We start from the raw sequence: 20262 nt of genomic DNA on the forward strand, positions 1-20262 counted from the left end.
GATTGCTCCAGAAAGCCTACCGTCAATTTGGTGGGTTAAAAAAAAAATTAAGCTTCAGCTGCTACTGCACAAAACGCAAATGCGCTGGAACTACAGAAACTAACATCCTTCTTTCTCCAGTCTGTCAGCTACTTGTGTAGCTAACCCCTGTAACTGGGCCCATGAGATTTGGGGATATTTTCTAAAGCGCAGCTTCCGACAGGGAAACCCCGCTTTTATTAAAAAGGACAACTTGCAGAGTTCCTGGTTAGAGAAATCCTAACAATGTGACCGCGTGCTCAGAAACCTGACGATGCAAGCGAACTTCCAGTGAACTGTGCTAAAAAAACAAAAGCGGAAGATGGGTTTCGAACGCGCCGATGGGGTTACTGCGAAGACAGCTGTGCTCTTTGGCTTTTTGAAGTCGGGCTGCGAAGGAAAGGCCCAGGGCTGGAAACGGCTTTTGGGTTGGTTGGTTGTTTTGCTTTTTTTTTTTTTTTTTCCCCCCAGCAACTGCGAGCTGCGCTGAAGGGGTGCAGGAGCGGAGCGGAGCCCGGCAGTCCCGGCCGCCGCGGGCACGCCCTCTGCCTTGGGTTCCTCACCCCGCCGCTTTGCTAATCCTGAAGCAAGGCCCCTTTTTTTTGGTCTTTTTGAGGGGAACGCGGTGCGCTCCCGCCCCTGCCCTTCATCGCCCCCCCCGCCCCCGGCCCGCGCCGCGGCCCCGCCCCCGCCCCGCCCCGCCCCGCCGGGCCCGGCCCGGCCCCGCCGCCCGGCCCGCGCCGCGCCCGCGCCCGCCGCGCCCGCCCTGCTGGGGCCGCCGCCGCCCCCCGCCCGGCCCCGCCGCCGCCGCCGCCGCGGGCCGGCAGGGCGACACGGCCCCGCTCGGCGCGGCCCGGCCCGGCGCGGCGCGGCGCGGAACGAACGGCGCGGAACGGCGCGGCGCGGCCTCGCGGGAGGGCGGCTGCGGCCCGCCGCGGCCGGCGATGGGAGATGGAAGGAGCCGGCGGTGCGGTAAGGGGCGGCGTGCGCGCAGCCGGCGGCGCTTTTTCCCTTCATTTACTTTTACCTTTCCCCCCCTTCTTTTTCTTGTCCTTTTTCTCTTCCCTTTTCCTTTTTTCCCTTTATTTTTCTTTTTCCTTTCGTTTTCCTTATTTCCATTTCCTTTTTCTTTTCCTTCTCCTTTTCCCTTTTCCTTCCTCCCTTTTCCCTTTTCCTTTTTTCTTTTCCCTTTTCCCTTTTCCTTTCTTCTTTTCCCCTTTTCCTTTTTTCCCTTTCCCTGTTTTGTTTCTTCCTTTTCCTTTTTTTCCTTTTTTTTCCTTTTTCTTTTCTTTTTCTTTTCTTTTCTCTTTTTCTTTTCTTTTTCTTTTCTTTCTTTTCTCTTTTTCTTTTCTTTCTTTTCTCTTTTTCTTTTCTTTCTTTTCTCTTTCTTTTCTCTTTCTTTTCTTTTCTCTTTTTCTTTTTTTTCTTTTTTCTTTTCTCTTTTCTTTTCTTTTCTTTTCTTTTCTTTTCTTTTCTTTTCTTTTCTTTTCTTTTCTTTTCTTTTCTTTTCTTTTCTTTTCTTTTCTTTTCTTTTCTTTTCTTTTCTTTTCTTTTCTTTTCTTCCGTCTTTTCACACTTCCCTAAGGGAAAAAAACTCAGAGCCTGCTTCTGCACTCATTGCTGCTAGATCCCCAGAGACACCAGCTGCACTGGGGGGACTGCATTGGGGCTCCCACCCCAGGGCTGGGACCCCCAACCTGCATCCTGTACGGTTGCTTTTGCTTCTGTCCCCATGTAACTTGACTAATCATCACTGTTGCTGCACTGACAAGCTCCCTTAACCATACCAAATTCTTGAATTAAGTGAGATGTTGTGAAAAAGCCAGTGGCTTTGGCTGAGTGGTAGCAGTGTGCTTTCTGGTGAGGAGTGGGGTTGAGATGAATTCACCAAAGGTGTAAAGTTTTAGAACATTAAACGTACACAGGGACACTGCTGTGCAATTGTGGTGTTACCTTCATCCTTGCTGCCGGGGACTGGAGCTACGCTTCTCAATGGGAGCATAAACAGAGAGTTCTGATGAGCTTGAACTTCACACAAACTCACCAAAGATGCTAACTTCCCCTATAGACGCAGTATTTCCGTGCCATAAACAACAATTACCTGGCTCCCACAGGGTGCCAGTTAGTACATTGTCAGGCAGAGTACATCCATGTGTTACTGAAGCGATCTGGGTGTGTAATAGGCAACTGCAATTACTACTGCTTTTGCAGCTTCAGTCACGCTTTAATTCTGTCTGTGTGTAGGGCCATTAAAATAGAGAGAGAAAGTCAAATGCAATATTTCTAATGAAACTGGCGGTTGCACACCCAGCGTTTGAAGCAGTTGTAATAGGCTGCTGAGAATCATCCAAGCCTTTCTGGTTCAGCTAGTAGAAAGAAACCTCTTTCTACTCCAAATGCTTTTTCATCAGTCATATCCTTAGTTGATGTGTTTCAGCAGATGTTACCAGTTTAATGCTAGCTGTGAATCTGACCTAGCTCTGCTGATGTAGAGAGACTGAGAGTTTGGCTATAGAGACATTGTTTTGGGGGTATGCCTTTGGTGGGAGAGAAGGTGAGGTTAAACCATGTAGGAGTCCCTGTGCAAATGCTTCCCTTCAACTACCGCCTTGGTTCATTGCAGAAAAGAGTATAAGAAAATCCTTTGCGGCAGTGGTGATGTTAAAATCAAGGCCAAGAAACTTATGCGCTGCTCTCTTCAAAACTTGATACAACAAAAAAATTAGGACTTCTTGATAGTAAAGAAAATTCTTGCACAAATTACCTGTGTGAAAGGGGTCCTCTTGTGCTAGTGGTGCTTGAGCAGATTATCTGATTTATTATTGCCATTTCTATGCAATCAAATTGAGAAGGAAAAGAGCAGAGAGGATCCTAATGAACACACTAGTGCTTTTTTTTTTCAGCAAGAATTCCTTCGCTGTTGTCAAGCTGCATAGCTGAAAAACCTGGATGTCACTCAGAGTATTTGCCCGCCCCGCTTCCCCTCCAAAATGGTCCTTTCTATTCTTCCCATCTTACAAGGAAAGTTTGGCATTTGGTTTTGCAGCTTTGATTTAAGAGATGGTTTGGGGTTTGAGTCCTGTGGGATGAAGAGGCATTCTGTCTGCAGGAGTGCTGTGGACCAGTGCCACAGAGCATCTCTGCAGACAAGCGGTTGTCTCCGTGGGCGTGCTCTGAGCCAAGTGCTGGGAGCTTCAGCGTTGGGGCTGGTGGTCGAGGCAGCGCAAGTCACACCCCACATGCGGCTGTCAGTGTAGAGGAGCTTTGGCCGCGGCTGATAAACTGTCCTTGCGCATGCAGCAGAGGTGATTGCTTGAAACGACCCCTGCTCCATGGAGAGGCGGGCTGGCAGACCTGGGAGCCGGGGTGATTTTTTTCTGAGGTGTTGCACGTGTTTCTTTTTGGAGTTTCTCTGTTTAGTTGCGAGGGTCTGGAGAGAGAGCTAGAGCCTGGGGTTCTGCTCGGTGCTGGTTTAAAGATAATATAGAGGTAGCACAATGTAGTGGCTTAGGGAAGGGAGGGAGGGGGTAGCATCTGGAGAGTAAGATTAGGCGGGTCCCCAGGGTGTCGGAGAGCCATCTGCCAAGCTGCTGTGCTCCAGCTGAGGCTGGGCAAACCTGTGAACTGCTGCCAAAACTCAAAGGTTGGGGCAGTCAGCCACCAGCCACAGTATCCCGCTCCACGTCAGCTCTGCAGCGTGGGTGCTGGGGATCCCCGGGGTGCAGCAGCTGGTAGAGTTGGTTGGTGAGGGGTTTGCGGGCTCGTCCAGAGGAGGTGGGAGCGGCATCCCTAGGCTCAGGGACACACGCCACCCATTCTCCTTGAAGGGACGTCCCTCGCAGACGGTTCCTGATGGAAAGCTGGCTTCTGGTGGAGCAGGGATCTCGCGGTCTGGCTCTCCCACCCAGACCCGCTCCGTGGCCTAGGGGGTTTGTCGCATCCTGGTGGGTTGTAAAACTATGTGGGGGTCCTTCCCTTTGCAAATCTGGCTGAGAGGGGGTACGTGTGATAGAGAGCTCCTCCGGATCGTCGCCGTGCAGAGAAGTGGGGCCACAGATTGGACAAGTTTAAGTCTTGAGCAATTCGTGTCTTAAACATCTGAATCTCTTTCTGAAGGGATTCCTGTCCTCTGTCACGCATGGTAACAGAGGCTGTTTCCAGTCCTTTTTTCCTGTTTGCACGGAGATGAGGGTGGGGGGGTAGAAATTGTACACTTCCGTGAGATAAAAAAGCTATTTGAGACCAGCTCTAAGTGTCTACCCAGCACTTTCAGTCCAGCTGTAAGTGTCCTGTTCCTTTCAGGAATGGCACTGTTTGAAGTATGCTTCTACAGTATGTTTCCAGGTGCTTTTTCTGAGCACAGCCCCTCCTTGCTCTGAGGTGCCTCTTGCTGTTGTGCCAGCTCCTGTCAGAGACCACAGGCTCCTGGGATGCTAATGCATCTGAGCATTTATTCTCTGCATTACAGAGACGAGCAAGGCAGGTTGTGGATGGGGCTTAAAAGCAGGGTGAGGGCCAGCCCTCTGGGTGCGGGCTAGGTTGCTACAGGGTTGAATCAGGAGTCAGAGGAGCTCAGGTATTTAACTAGCCCTTGAAGCTTGAATTGCTCCTGAATTGACTGTACTTCCTGGATGCTGTAAGCAAACAAACCTGCCTGGGCACCAGATCAAGCCGTCTGTCAGAGCGGGAGCTCTGCATTTCCACCCCTACCGAGCGCCTCTGCCACCAGCTCCGTCCACGGGAAGTGCGAGGTGTTTGCTGTGGCTTGCTTTGATAACTGCACGAAAAGATTTTCAGTGCCACGACCACTGGGTTAAGCCTAAGGAGACTAGGCTGGAGCTGGCTTTTGAGGATGAAGTGCCAAGGCAGAGGCACACTGGTCGCTGTCATGCTTGCCGAGCGCTTCACATCGCAGCCACAGCAATTTTTTCAGCACCTGGTGAAAGGACTGAACAAGAGAGCATCGTCTTGAGTCTGTGATACAGTAGTTTGAGAGCGGTAAGAAAACAACCCAAACAGCACAGATTACACAGTGCAAGCCTCCCCTTTTGCAGAAGCGATGAATGGGGCTTGCTTTCTGTTCTTAGCGTGAAATAGCACAGTGGAAGAGGTGGCTTGTCTCCGAAGTGTGCTCATTATTTTTTTACAACAGTTTTCAAACAGGAAGTGTCATTGGGGTAATAACTGCATCTCCCAGGCTGAACAAATGCCAAGTGTGATGGCAAGATGCACTTAAGCCTGGGATATGGCTGCATTTCAGCATTAAAGGAAGAACCCTTACCAGGAAAGCCCTTTTCTCAAAAGAAAACAAATTCTAGTAGCAGCAAGTTCTGGTTTTCATCAGCTTTCTCGTCTGTGGACTCGCTATGGCCTAATAAGGAAAAAAGAAGAAGTATTAACCTCTTCACCAGTGGGACAGTAGTGCCAGCTGGCCCACGTTGTGCTGCTTGTGGGGGACGTATCGCCTTTGGTGCCTTCTCCCTTCGTGCCACAGCTGAAACTGCCTGGTGGCGGGGCCGCAGCTGCCCGAGGATGCTGGTGCTGACGCTCCTTAACTCGCACTTTCGCAGCAAGCAAACAGCCTGCTCTTGCAACAACATCGTTTCAGAACCCCCCTGCCCCCCCGGCGCTTGCACAGCGGGAGGCTTACGTGAGATTTCTTGGTGTGACTTCTAGCTTCTGCCTCAGTTGTGCCAGGGAGAAGATGGCTCACATCAAACGTCAGCCAAATTTCTATCCGAATAACTTCTGTTAAATCTAGTTAAGACTCAGAAGGAACAATTTAGGTGAAAGCTGTAAAATTAATTTAAATATGTGATATGAAATAACCATTCAGGGTCAATGAGCTATGTCTAAGTTAAAGGGAGATATATACACCTTTTTGCATGCTCTGTCACTGTGTTACAGCTCTACGGTTTGCCCTTGCCACAGAGGAAATGCAGGTTTTTATACCTTTGCAAATGTAAATTCTTCCAGTTGCTGTTGTGTAGAGTGGTTTGGGGTTTGGGTGTGGGGTTTTGTTTTGTTTTTTTTTTTTTACTGTTCACTGAACTTGAGGTGCAAAGAATATTTTAATGATGTTGGGATACTATCTTAAACCACATTTGTAATAGTGATTTGAAAAAGGAAGATGAACTCTCCCGATATCCCATCCTTCTTTACTTCCATCCATAAAACCAGCACTTATTTGGCCGGACGTAGAGAATGTACAGCACATGGGAAAGGATGTGCCCTGCAAGTTCTCAAGCCTCAGCAGATGTTGCCTTGGGTTTTGGAAAGAATTTACTTGCTTAAAGATACAGATATAACTTCTGGTAGGCTCATAAGGCCCTTACACATATCCGAATTTTAGCTTCCGTGGAGTTGAAATCCATGTGGGGCAGACCTGTAGCATGTTTAAACATTTTTCTGCCGTCTGAGATACCTAAAGGTGATGGAAGCACACTACCTGCTGAAAAGAAGCAGTCTGTCAGTTTGCTAAATATACTCGAACAGATTGAACAAAAAAAGTAAATGCAAGATGTCTAGTACATGCACCACTGAATTCTCTGAGTGAAAGATGCTGTCTTTGTGCAATTTTTCTTAAATCAGGCCCCCATCCCAATGCTGTTTGACATAACTCAGGAAAAATACTTGCATTGTGGCTTTTAATGTTTTGGATCTTTTTTACTATCTTTATGGTTTATATCTAAGAACATGGTGGTTCATGCGGTAGAGCTGAAGCCTACCTCTCAATTGGCTTGCTTTGATTCTTGCACATACCTTAGAAATAACGCATAGACATCCAGAGGTCCTTACAGCACACATCAAAAATCACTGACTTGGCAAATAGAAAATGCTGAGTGACCTTTAAAGGTAAAGTGTAATCATACAGACTTTGAATTAATATGCTGTTCACATTCACGCAGTTACAGCTCAGACAGTGTCAGCCTTTGCATAATAAAAAGCATTTAATTCAGTATAACAGCTGACTGCTTCCTAACAACTTCAACCAAACAACGAAGCAAACATTTCTTTAAGGGGAGGAAAACTCAAGTGCAGGTGTAAAACAAGACGACCAGACTGAAAACAAATTTTACCTGCAACTGCTTGATAATGCTGCTAAGGCATCCATTTTTTGTCACTGTTCCCATGCCTTTTTCTAAGCAGTGACTCTTTCGCTTCATTTCTGAATTGAGCCTCTCATCAGACACTGAACTTTTGTGAAGTCTGCCTTTGAGTGGGGAGAGCAGCGCCGATGGTATCTGCGCCCTTTCCGTTTTGCTCTCTCCAGCCTGACTGCTTCCCGGGATGCTGCTCCTGTTAAACACATCCCGCGGCACTGGGAGCGGCACGGGAAGCCTGCGGTGCCCTGGTGCCTTTTGGTGAACTCCTGGGGTGAAGATGCGGGGTGTGTTGCAGTGAGGACTGAGGAGCGGAGCTGGCTGGACGGTACCGAGCCTGATGTCCGCCTGGTCCAGGGCCATGCCAAAGCCAGGTGAGCAGGTAAGAGTGGCTGGCTGCACCGGTTTGGACCCAAGGTCAGTTTAGCCCAGGAGCATGTACGTGGTCATGGATGTCAGCAGATGCCTGGGAAGAGTTGAGGTTGGAGCTTCATGAGAAGGATGTGATTTCTACCTGTGTTGTGGATTTGTATCCCTTGAGCTTGTTCACCCTCCTTTTCAGCTCCCGTAGGATTTTGGTTTCCATGACATTGCTTTGCAGGGAGGTCTGTGGTTTTGATTACAAACTGTGCGAGGAACCATCTCCTGTTTGGTGTGATGCTGACTCCTAATACCTTCTTTTGATGTCCTCTGGCTGTTGTATTTTTTAAAAGAGGTGGAGAATCACCGATTGCTCTTTGCCTTTTCCAGACCCCTTGTGACTGCGCGCATCTCTGCCATGTGTCTCTCAGCTGCCTCTTTCCTTCAGCTGAAAAGTCCTAGCTGACTTGGTTATCCCTTTCTATAATCCAAACTTCTCTGCTGCACAATGGCTATAGGCAGTGCCCTCGCACAAGCCCTTTCCTTCGTCCCTCACCTTCTGGCTCTCTACACATCTCCCTGCAACTCCAGGTAGTTAGGAATTAGTTTAAAACCCAAGCCGAGATTTCTTCTCTTCCAAAATCTTTGCTAGCATTAACTTTTGGCAGCTCTAGGTGAGATTTATCCATGCAAAACTCCTTCTTTTGAGTCTTAATCTGTTTTACCAAAGCTTTAATTTAAGAATTGCAAACACATATATTACTATGTGGGGGGGTGTGTGTGAGGAAACACAAACATGGTGTATGAGGTCACATGGAAGTAAAAATTACGAACATTGCTAGCGGACTTTTTGTGAGCACCAGCCGTCTCTCTGCGCTGTCAGTGCACTAGCTTTCGCCAGCTAGCAAGTTTATTTTAACTCCAGCTTTCTGCATTTCGTCCTATTACTTAGGAAGGTGACTGAAGAAAAGCTCAACAGAAATAGTCCTTTCAGAACAGTTAGTACGACCTGTCGAAAGCAGCGAGGCTTGCTAAGCTCACGCCCACACAGGAATGGTAACAGTGCTTGAAAACAAGGGCTGGCCACTGGTTGTGCCAGGCTGTTGGGGGGTTTGTCCGTCTGGTGACAGCAGAGGCAGAGCTCTCGATGCGCGACTCCTTAAGACTTGACCACTGCTTTGCAGCTTGACTCAACGGTCCTTTTGCTCTGCTGGGAGCTTGCTGGAGAAGGTTGTAAATCTGTGGAAACCTTTTATCCATCATTCCTGCCTTTCCTTTATTTATTTGTCTGTTTGAAGCTAGCTCCATGTCCTGGTTTTGGCTAGGATAGAGTTAATTTTCTTTCTAGTAGCTCTGTTTTGGATTTAGTATGAGAATAATGTTGATAACACACTGATATTTTGGTTGTTGCTAAGTAGTGCTTACACTGGTCAAGGACTTTTCAGCTTCCCATGCTCTGCCCGGTGCACAAGAAGCTGGGAGGGGGCACAGCGGAGATAGCTGACCCGGACTGGCCAAAGGGCTATTCCATACCACATGGCGTCATGCTCAGTATATAAGCTGGGGCAGTTGGCTGGGGGGCAGCGATTGCTGCTCAAAAACTGGCTGGGCATCGGTCGGCCAGTGGGGAGGAATTGCATTGTGCATCACTTATTTTTGTATATTCTTTTATCATCATCACCATTATTATTATTATTATTATTATTATTATTATTATTATTATTACTACTATTATTTTATTTTCCCTTCCTTTTCTGTCCTATTAAACTGTCTTTATTTTAACCCATGAATTTTACTTTTTTTTTTTCCGATTCTCTCCCCCATCCCACTGGGCAGGGGGGAAGTGAGTGAGTGGCAGTGTGGTGTTTAGCTGCCAGGTTAAACCACAGCACTCCATTACCAGTTACTGTATTTCTGTCAGTCTCTGGGGAAGCTCCTGAGGTGCAGAAGACAAGGTAAAGGTAGATGCTTAAACTCCTCCTGAGAGCATAAACTCACTATATCAGGGTATATGATAGGCTGCTGAGAGGCATTTGGCTTTTTTTGCTGCCAAAGATGTTGGTGCTCCCCTGAGGCTGCCTCATGGTATGGCTTAGCTGTGGAGACCCCCATCCCAACTAGCCAGTTCCCTCCAGGTTTTTCAGTAAGCCTAGAAGAATTGCAGTAACATTTCTTTTGGGGGGGAGAGTGGCTGGATTTTATTAAGAAAGCTTGCAGGGTCCCCCTGAAGACGCTTTGACCTCTCTGTCCTGGCTCACAGCCCTTCATGAAAGGTCCTTCGACCCCTTCCTGCTGATATTTTTCCTTTAGCATGACTGCTGTCCTGCTGTCCAGCAGTTCAGCTCTCTCTTGCTCCCTGAACGCTCAAGCTTGGGCACCCATCCCATTCTGCTTTTTCTCAAGCACCATTTTCCCAAGTCTCCTGTGAGAAGCCAGTCTAACAGCATCTGTCCTCTCAGGGGGTCTAAGAGACTCCAGACTGACATTTGCCGGTTAATTATCTGCTCCTTTGAACACTTCCTCCTTATTAGACATTTTCAAAGAAAACACATGACCTTAAGTGTGAATGCTTCAGGAGGCCGGGGTTCACGCCGGCTCTTTGTGCTCAGATCGACCCATTCCTTTTCCCAGCAGCCATGGACAATGTCACCTCCTTCCACTGAGACCCACAGAGATGGAGCCCAGCTCTGCTGTCGGCTCAGCTGCAAAAGGTGGTGAGAGAACAGGACTTTGGTATTCCTCAGTTAATGCTCTCTGCGATGTCGGTATTTAAAAAAAAAAAAAAAAAGCCCCCAAAAGGGGCTGTCCCAAAAAAGGCCCCAGCCAGGGCCTCAGTTAAATTCAAAAGAGGATGCTTCGGTGCTTTCCTTTCATGGAGAAAGGAGAAGCATTTTCTTCAGGCTTGGATGACTCACCATGCCTATCTAAAAACCACTGGGATTTTTGGGGGGCAGTTTGAGGGGAGCTCATGACTGGAGTCGAAATGAAATTCATCCAGAGAGAGACACTGGGCTTCAGGAAAGGCAGCAGCCAGCTCTCCTCAGCGACCTGCCTAAAGCCACCTCTCAGGGTGATTTGTGGCAACGATTTCTCCTTGCGGCTACTGACCCTCTGCTGCCGTTCGCACGTTCGGGCAGCAGAGCGGAGCAGAGGCAGCGCGTGTGCTTCATGCCGGGCTGACTTACCTGTCCTCGGCAGCTCCCGCTGGAGGAGCGGGATCCCCGAGGTCTTAGCATCCTGCTGCTGTTCAGTTCAGTGCTGAGAGACGAACTCAGCAGCTTCGCTTTCCATGCTAGCCGAAACCACCACGAGCGCTGTGGGCACATCCTAGACAACCTCTTCTCCTTCAGCAAGGGACAGAAGCCCAGCGAGGTGGGACCTCTGTTGACCCATGCCAGTGCCTTGTGCGAGGTCGACAGAAACTGGTCCAGTGTGTTGGCAGGATGTCTGAAGGGTGAGGACTGCCATGTCCAAGCTAACTCAACCTCACAAAATTCACCTGAGAGGCAAATGCAGCCTCCCCAGCTTCTGACCAAGAACCATGACCCAGAGAAGTAGGCTTGATCAAACATGTTCAAACAGGCAGAAAGCACTACACGAGGGGTGAACGAATGGGCAGGAACTCGCTGCCGCTCTTCCCAGAGCGTAATCGGACTGAAAAACAGGGTGTATGTGGCTCATGAGAAATGTGTGTACAGCTGGGCTGATTTAAGGGCATTGATACCCTGAGCGAGCATCACCCTCTCCGGCAGTGACAAACACCAAATGCATCAAAGGTGGTGGTTAAAGCCCTCTGAGGGAAGTAATTATGAAATGAGCTGACCCGGATGCAGATTTCTTTGCCCTTGATCTGAGGGAGAAGGCTTAAGCAGGAGTTTTATATCCCTTCCAATCTTGCTTGTATTTAATCCTTGCTAATGCAGCTTGCAAAGTGCCGTGAATGTTTGTTCAGCCCTTCTCTGGGCTCCCGGTTTCAGGGCATGATGACTTCTGCAAGGTTTGAGTGAGTGGCAGATTGAAAGAAGAAAAGGAGAGCACATGTTCTCTCCCAATTTTCTGGCGATTTTTTTTGTGTTTTTTTTTCTTCTGTTTTTTCTGCTGTCTCTAAGGTAGGACAGCAGTAAAACCCAGCTCTGACCTCATAGCATCCTCATTCTCCTCCCCTCTTGCTTTCACTTTTTAATATCTCTTGTTTGGGTGAAATATCATAAACTTATCCTTAAGCCTGGATCTGGAGGCTCTGAACTGCTTTACCTTTACACATCCTTATAGTACTCTGACAACCTAAATATAGATGTTAGGTTCAGCAGTTCCCATGCACAAGCCAGTATCTGTAATTCTCATCAGCGGTGCTGAGCACTTCTGAAAATCAAGTTATCCGTTTCAGATGCCAAGACAAAGGTCTTGCAGTCTCCGCTTAGGCACCTAACTCTGATAAATGCTGCCCTGCACACTGAAAAACCATTAATTTAACCATTAATTTCTGCCTGTTATTGGATGGTGCAGAGGGTGCTGTGAACCAGACTCTTCTTCATTGCTTTATGGTAAGGTACAGGCAAATATAGACCCTTGGAAAATGTGTTTGCTGGCAGGGAAGCGCAGTGCAGCAGATGTCTGTGAAGCCTTGAAGAGCAAGGCTGAGGGATGGAGGTGCTGTGTCCCAGAGGTGTGTAGATCAGAAATTCCTGACTGCTCAAGAGCTGGACTGCTCTGTCCGTTTCATTTTCCATTTCATTCATCTGTGAGCAGGATTTGGCACCAGCTAGTTGTTTGGCCGTCCCATCCCTTCGCATCCATCTGGGTAGGCTGAATTTTTGTCTGGCTCTGTAAGCGACTCCTGTCCAGGCTATTGCAGACCGAGAGCCTCCTCCTGTGTGCTCTGGGTCCAGCTGTTCCTTTTCCAGCCCTTCCTGACCCCCTTCCTGTGAATGAATGCAGCGCTGTAAAAGCAGGGGAGACAGGGAGGCTTCTTCCAAGATCGTTCCATCGTGCTCGTGATAGTCATCTTTGTGCTAGAAAGTCCTTCATCTGTTTCATCACAAAGTATTTGGTAGGCTAGTGTTAGCAGGTCCATCAAAATACCCGTTGGAGCCCTAGTGATGAATAGTTGGACCAGTGACTGGTAAATAAATATATCCAAGACCCCCACGTAAGATCTACTGCCCACTTATTACACAGGTGTGTTGGACTAAATCCTGCAGAACTGGTGCAGTGCAGAAAGGTGGGAGAAGAAATGGGGTTAAAAGGCCAGGAAAACCTGGAGCAAAACAGTTCTAGGGCATGGGGGCAAGTTAGTTATTTGTCAATATGCTCTTGTAAGAAAATGTAATTGTTGGAGAGCTGGCCTTGGAGGAATGTACAGATTTGTGATTCCATCCATCTCTGATTAAAGAGCCTTGACCGTGTGTTCTGTGAATTATGTGTCTCCTGCACTTTGAATTTCTGTTTGTAGCTGACGCTTACCCTAAGGTATTTGGTGGAACTGCACAGAAGTTATTATTGTCCTGGGGGGCAGAACGTTCCATCTGGCTTCTTTTTTTTAAAGAGTATTTTTGTAGGCTAAGGCCTTTGCCAATGTGAACCATGCAATGACTTGCTATGCCGTGACAATTGGCTGCCTCAAACATAGGGTATGAATATAAAGGTCACTGAAGAATTTATAGAGTTAATGATTTATTTCATCTGTCACTTCAGACAGAAGAATTATGGGCTCTGTCTTGCCCATGTGGGAGGAAACTTAATGCCGACTGCAGACAGTTTTGCACTACAGTTTAGTGCTGGTGTGTGCTTTATCTTGGAGATTTGATTTGTCCCCACCTGTTCAGAGAACTAATTTTAATCTTAGTCCTGCAGCCTTTCTCTTCTCTGAGAAGCTGGACCTTTACTGTGTCAAACTGCTTCTGATGAGTAGGAAGCGGTGGGAAGGTGCTGGTGGAACCAGGCCTGGGTGGCACTGGCATGCTCGATCTGTCTGTCCATCCGTACCCACAGATGCTCCCCTGCTAGCTGGGGAGACCACCCTGTGCCCCCTCCCCACCTCCTGGCCATGGAAGCAGGTTTGACTTGTGTGGTATGGTCATAAAACAGGTTGGGCTATTGTCCGGATCTAGATGGTGGTGGTCAGGCGTGGGCTGCCCAGCAGGGACCCTCAGACAGCACTCGCCACACATTTGCATACCTTATCCTTTTTCCCATTTTTCATCATCCTTGTTGTAGCCCTTGCTCCTCCCTTTCTCCACCCCAGTCTCCTCCCAAAGAAACAGTCTGGCCCATTTATGGGTTTCCCATGGGTCCCAGTTTTGCGACATCCACACTCAAATTTGCTATTTCTGATACCATTCTCTAGGCGTTTTTAACCCTAACTGGTATAACTGAGATGGTTGCCCAGTGCTGCTGGCCTTGCAGCAGGTAAACTGTCTGAAGATGTGAGGGGTTGGGTGCTCTAACATTGCTGCTTAATACCGAAATGCTTGGGTTCAAAGACAGAGAAGCGAGCTCTTCAAAAGCATGCTGTGTTGGCCTGTGTCTGCTCTGGTTGATCTTGATGGTGGTAGAGTTAAATGAACGCTTTGAAAATCCTACCTGACAGCCCACCTGAAGGGATTTCACGTTCCTGCTGCTGTTTTTTCACTAAAAGGTAGATAAACTGTGTTTATTTTGACTCTACAGGCAGAAGCACTTGTGTGGGATAATGACGTATCGGCTCATGCCCAGACTGTTGCCAAGGCCAAATATGAATTTTTATTTGGCCTGGAAGAAGAGAAGCCTTCGGAAATGGGTAAGTACTATTTATTAATATTGTGTGCAAAAAAAGAAAAAAAAAATAAAATCTCTTAAGCCACTCAGAAAAATTTTGCAGAAGCTCCCCCCTAACAACCCCACGAGGGCTCACTCACTGGGCTACGCTGCCCTTCGCCGGACCGCAGTGCAAGTACTGGACCAAAGGAGCCTGCTGGTTTGGCCCCAGAAAAGGACAGCAGTTGCCTGTCTGACACCCCCACCTTTCTCTTTGGCTCACCCAAGCCACCTCGCTGTGACAGCGGGGACTCCTGTGCCGGAGACACGTTGGCAGAGGGAGTCCCAGCACTTCTCTGCAGTGGAGTCATTTCAGCCACGCGTTCTGCAATTGCACATGGTGAAACCCAGCCGCCTCTGCCTGGAGGTCCTTCCAGGAATGCCCTCTGTGGTCTGCATGCTGCTCTTCCTACAGCTAGAAGTAGATAAGATTTTAATTTAGATACTCGAGGTTGTACCTGAACGGCTCTGTCTTCTGCAGTTAGTAATTCAAGAAATCCAGGTGTAGTATCTAATGTTATGCCTAAGGATCAGTCTTGTTCCTGTTCTTTTCTTGTAAATACAGGGCGTTTTCTACCTTTTCGCAGTCCAAGCTTAGAGGAAAAGAAATGTAGTTACCATACCTATTTCTCTTGCCTCGTTGTAATTATCAACAATCCCTGCCCTCTTTGCAAAAGTATTTCCTCAGGCTGTTCTCTTTGCACCTTGATCCTTTCTAATTGCAAACTTTCTGGAATGTCACTTTTAATTAAAGTAGACTCCCTTCTTGCCAGAGAAGGGCAGCACTTTGTACAGAAGCAAGCTGTGTAGGCTCTTCTACTTCAGTAAGGAAAGGGGAGAAAAAAAAAAAAAGGCAAAAGAAAAAAGCAGAACTGAAGTCTGGAAAGTGAGTAAACATTTTCTCCCTGTTTTTTCTGAAGTTTGGTCTTCCACTTGGGAAGTCCTAATTGCAGAGTGGAGGGGAAAAAAAACCAAAACAACCAAAATGTCCTCATTTAGGAATTTTAAAAAATTTTACAAATTGCCACAAAATGTGTATCAGATTATTACATGAATCATGATGACCTCATTTCTTGTTTGGAGAGACACAGTGTGAGAGCACTGTCAGCAGGCATTAGTACATTTCCGGAGATTGGCATTAAATAAGGTATGCTGTGTCGAATAAATCCAAGTGAATCTATTGTTATTACTAACCAAAACAATTATCAAATGTGATGGGTATTCTGAGCTGACTGAGTACTGAGTCCTAAAATAAAGGGTGGCAAAGACTAAGCCAGATATATTGGCTTATGTGTGTACTTTACTGTTTTTTTCCTGTGCTGCTTCTTGCCTTATTTCTGAATCTCCTTCTGTTCCTTTATTAATCAGAAACAACCATTAGGGGCTAACAAATAGTGAAATGGGAGTGACTTCAAGGGAGAGTTTCCAAATATTTAGCAGTGGTTAACATACAACGTTTGTGAATTGTACCCGAAAACTGGGTGACATTGTGCCTACCCAGACTGGCTTCATGCTGTGACAGACAAATGCATCCTCCTCCTCCAGGAAGGTGTTTGACCGCAATGGATAAATGAGAGTGGTGCTGCCCCTTCTACTTTTTTTCGTCAAGCAAGCAGGTTTTAACTGCTTATTAACTGGAGATGAATGAGGACGGGGCGACTGAGGGCACTGTAGTACAAACCCAGGGCTCTGTGCACCAAATCCTGGCTTCCTTTGAAGTGACATACGTCGAATATGTCATGACACACGTTTTGGGAAGAAGCAGCTGTGCTTGCAAGTCTCTCTCTCCTTCTCTGTGTTAGATGGGGAGGGAAAAAACACCACCGAAAATCCAAACAAACCTGCTACTTTCTAAAGTTGCCTTTAAAAGAAAGAAGACATGCTTTCGTGGGTCAAAGTATGAAAGATTTCAAGCAAACAAGTGACAGGAGCAGGGCCAGCAGAAGTACTGGTGTTTAAACTTGATCAAGAGAGCAGCTTGTCACCGTGGGCAGTAAAGCTGAACTTTAATTTGTCTAACCCAAACCAGTTTCACCCGTGCCTTGGCTGGCCTCAGAAACTGAGAATGTAACACATAAGCTGCTGAACGGCTTAATTACTTCTGCCTCCCTGTTTATCCTTTCCCTTTCAGCCACGACCATATTACTGAAGCCCTGCTGGATGCTGTTGAGGGTAAAATTTTTTAATTGGAAATACTTGTATCGGACAAGCCAGTTCACAAACACAGGAGAATAATTGGAGGCGACTGTAGCAAACACTTCTGTTTGCCTAGCTGGGAGACGGCAGACTTTGTTAATAAGCTGCCATGCTGGTTTTTACCTTCCAGGTTGAAGCTCGTGGTCATTTTCACAGGTGAGAGAAGGGGAAAAAAAAAGTTAGATGCCTGTAGAAGAGGTGTTTCATTGATGATATTCAAATGCTAATAAAGCTGCCACATTAAAAACAATTCCTCCTCATTTCTCTCCTTTGCTGCCCTCAGTCTGGTTTTACCTGGGATATCTGTGATTCCCGATGTACTCGTGTGCTCTCGTCTTTACTGTGTGATGCTTCTTGTCTGGCTCCTCTCCTCTCTCGTCTGTTGCCCGTCCTTCTGCCCTGGATGCATCACTTGGAGCAAAAGCAGGTCCAGGCCCCTGGGACCCCCATCGCATCGCTGGAAGGCCCGGGGCCACACGTCTCCCTGCAGCCCCCTGCTTGTGGGGCTGCTCCTCGCCGCCGTGGCCCTGTGCCGCCTGGCTGTCTTCCTTGGCGAAACCCCAGCCTTCTGCCTTCCAGCAAAAGAAAATGTTTTTTAAAAACTGAATTTGGCTGGGTTGGACAAGACGTCTTCTCAGCCTCGTTGACATAAAGGGCACTTGTTGTGTATGGAAACATACCCTCCTCTGGAACTGGCTGTGGAAACAGTGATCTCTATTGAGCAGCCTTCTCTTTAGGCTTGGGCATGCTACAGAGTACTGATTTTTAGGAATTTGCAGTTAATACATTTAAATACCAAAAAGAAAAGAAAAAGTCCCAGTAATGTGACTTAGTCCTTAAAAGTGCTTCCTTGGGGAAGAAGGTGGGGGGGATGCTACGAAATAATTGCTTAAGTAAACATGAAAGCCAAGTACCCCATAATTCCTGTTACATCAGAAAATAAATCCAAGACAGTTGTTAGGAAGAAAATAGGTTCTTAAGACTCATAAATAGTCTTTTCTCTGATGCGTCTTAGGAGGAGAAAGCTTTCACCCCTCCTGTGTAACAGAGGGTTTAATCTCATCCTTCACAAAAAAGCCCTGTACAAATAGTCCCCGGGTTGCTATGCAAATCTGCTCTTTCCCAACAGCTGCTGGAAGAAGCTTGTTTTTGAATTCCTGGTGAAACAAATAGCTTTTTGGAAAGCCTGTCACTTGCTGTTTTGTGTACAGTGAGGTGTCATGAGGCAACTGAGCTCATTTAATAGCTTGCTTCTGCCAAAAGAGATGGTCCCAGCCACACGCTGCTGCGGATTGTCTCATGCTAGTTCTTGCGCTCATCTGTTTGCTTAGCAAGCTCAAGCCAGCAAAAACTGAGTAACAAAAAACCCCAAAAGAACGCCAAAAAAAAAATTCTAAAAAAAATAAAAAAGGATTACTTTCTCCTGGCAATGTGTGCTGAATCACCTCTGCAAGGGGTCAAACAGTGCCAGGGCTGACACATGAAAGAAAACGAAATGCATACTTTAACCCATGCAACACACCCATTCCCGAACTTGAATCATGGAAATGATTGTGTTTGCTGTAGAACTTCTTTAACTCGTTTCAGGAGCAGAGGAAGCACACAATGGCTGCTTTTTTTGTACAAACAAAGCCTTTTCATGGTCCTATGATGCCGATTTAAACAGCCTTAAGAAAATTACCTCAGTAACTTTCTGTAAAATGAGTATCACTAACTTACTAGGCTGTCCTCTTCGGCCTGGCTTGCTTTCTCTGTGTCACTTCAAGTCATGCATGTCCAGCTCTGCTGCATCCTCCCTACATTGCATGGATGTGGCACCTTCCTGATCGTCACTCTAAGAACTGCCCTTAGGCCACCGTCACTCACCCATTGCATTGTTCTCACGCTAGCCCAGATTGCTGACTGTAGTCCTGCCCAGTGCTTCAACCGCATCGCTGTCCGTTTTGACGCACCACCCTTTGTCGTGTTTTCATCTCTTGCACTTTCCATCTCCAGGCAGTCCTGAAAGTCTGGGCTCCCTGGTCTGGTATCTTCCTCTGCAGCTCTGCTTTCCAGAAGAGGTGCAAAACTGCGTTTTCTGAGGGTTGAAGGACTGCCTGATTTTCACGTTCATATTGCTTAATTACGGTGGACAGAGCCTGTGAGGATAGGTACGTCAGATACGCATTTTAGAGTATGTCCTGCAACGTTTACCAGGGACACATGCAAGGCTGGAATCCGGAAAGCTCAGACCTGTGGTGCCCCCAGACACTTAGTTAAAATTCCATCATCCTGTTGTGCATACTTGACTCTATCAGCTTTTCTTTTGTTGTTTCTACTGCCTCACTGCATTTTCTGAGACACTGAAGACCCACAGGAGTTTTTAAATAGTAGTGTGTAATCAATAAGTTTTCTTGTAGATATCCCTGATGTTTGGTGTCGCTGGTTGGCAAAGAGAAGGTTAACTTTTTACATTTAAGTCTCAGGAGGTACTGTATTAAAAGGTACTTTTCTGGTTGAGCTTGTGCACTCTTAAGAAGTGGTTACCTCTGGCACCAGCATCTTGACCAGCCGTGCTGGGTGCTTCTCTTTCACTCCAACATGGAGTGAACCAGGTGATTTTGAACTACTGTTTGGATGCTCTGAGGAGCAGCAAGCTCTTACAGTGCTGTCAGAAGAGCACATCTGACTGTCCATATGGAAGAATTAATGCAGCTGAAGGACAGGTTGCACTGTGCTGCTTCTTGGCTGCGTGAGGTGGAGCTGTCTTGCTGTCTCTCCCTTCAGATTTCCCCGGGGCTTGGCAAAGCTGGGGCACGCTCCAGAGCCACCAGGTGTGGTGTGATGGATGTCTGGGTTTCCATTCCCAGGGAAAGGAAAACTAAAGGGGCGTGAGGCATTATGCTAAAAGTCCTTTGCTCTGCAGGAGGAAACTGGATGTCTTGTGACCTGCACTTCAAAGCTGGATAGTTCAAGTTATCATAACCTACAGCGGCAGGGAGGAGATTACCACATCCTTGACTTGGTAAACATTGGAGTTGTTTGAAGGCCAAGGATTTAGTGCAAATAATCATTAAAACATGGGCTGTTTGTTTATTGTTTTTTAAAGGTGCAGAATTAAGCACTCAGAAGTTAGGAAATGCCAGAGTTAAGGCAGTAATTACCTCCCTGTCTGTGGGCTGTCGTCCGAAGCCAAGAGCCGCGCTGACGTGAGCACACAAATATTTGGGGGCCTGGTGATGCTGGCAGCCTGTCGGTGGTGTCTGGACGCTTCAGATGCTCTGAGCACACGTGGCACAGGCTGAGCTCGGCTGAAGCTGGCAGGGCTCAGAAACGCTTTCCCGGAGGCGGTCGGGCCCTTCCCTTCCGTCAGGCAGACGGAAAATGCAGCATCCAGGTCAGTGGGCACAACAGGAGAGGTTCACACAGCGGATTTGACCCGTGTAGGTGGGTATGGTGGGGCACAGCTGCATTTTTCCTTGTTGTCACCGTGGGCTCCTCTCCTCGGCTTCAGCCCCATCACCTGGTGAGAGGGGCAGCACACCAGCGTAAGCCCTCCATCCTGCTGTAGCCTTGACTCATCTCTGAAGCCTTCTGAAGAAAAAGATGCATGTTCTCCTGCTGCTGGAGATGGCTTGACAATGAACATGGAGAAGGTATTGAATTAAAATTATGTGGGTAGATGCAGTTCTGGCCTGGTACCGCACTGAAAAAGCGTATCACAGGCTACAGCAAGTATTTTTCCTGTTCACACGTCACCGCTTTAACAAGTGCCTTCTGCTGTAGACCCCTGTGTTGTTTATTTAACTCT

At 47.4% G+C, this 20262-nt stretch overlaps 1 protein-coding gene across 4 annotated transcripts in view; it reads left to right on the forward strand.

The window, feature by feature from the left end:
• The first annotated feature begins 908 nt into the window (after window positions 1–908).
• PSD3 (pleckstrin and Sec7 domain containing 3) overlaps window positions 909–20262 on the forward strand; it is a 113271-nt gene continuing 93917 nt past the window's right edge. For 3 of the 4 annotated variants that reach the window (XM_082337181.1, XM_082337179.1, XM_082337183.1), the window contains exons 1-3: window positions 912–990; window positions 7292–7503; window positions 14151–14259. In XM_082337181.1, coding sequence (XP_082193307.1) covers window positions 7462–7503; window positions 14151–14259 — 151 coding nt within the window. In that variant the 5' untranslated portion in view covers window positions 912–990; window positions 7292–7461. Of the gene's footprint in view, window positions 991–7291; window positions 7504–14150; window positions 14260–20262 lie in introns of all 4 variants that reach the window. The other variant, XM_082337180.1, reaches the window with a different exon arrangement.

Source organism: Platalea leucorodia (genome assembly GCF_965183815.1).
Source record: "Platalea leucorodia genome assembly, chromosome: Z".
NCBI lineage: Eukaryota > Metazoa > Chordata > Aves > Pelecaniformes > Threskiornithidae > Platalea > Platalea leucorodia.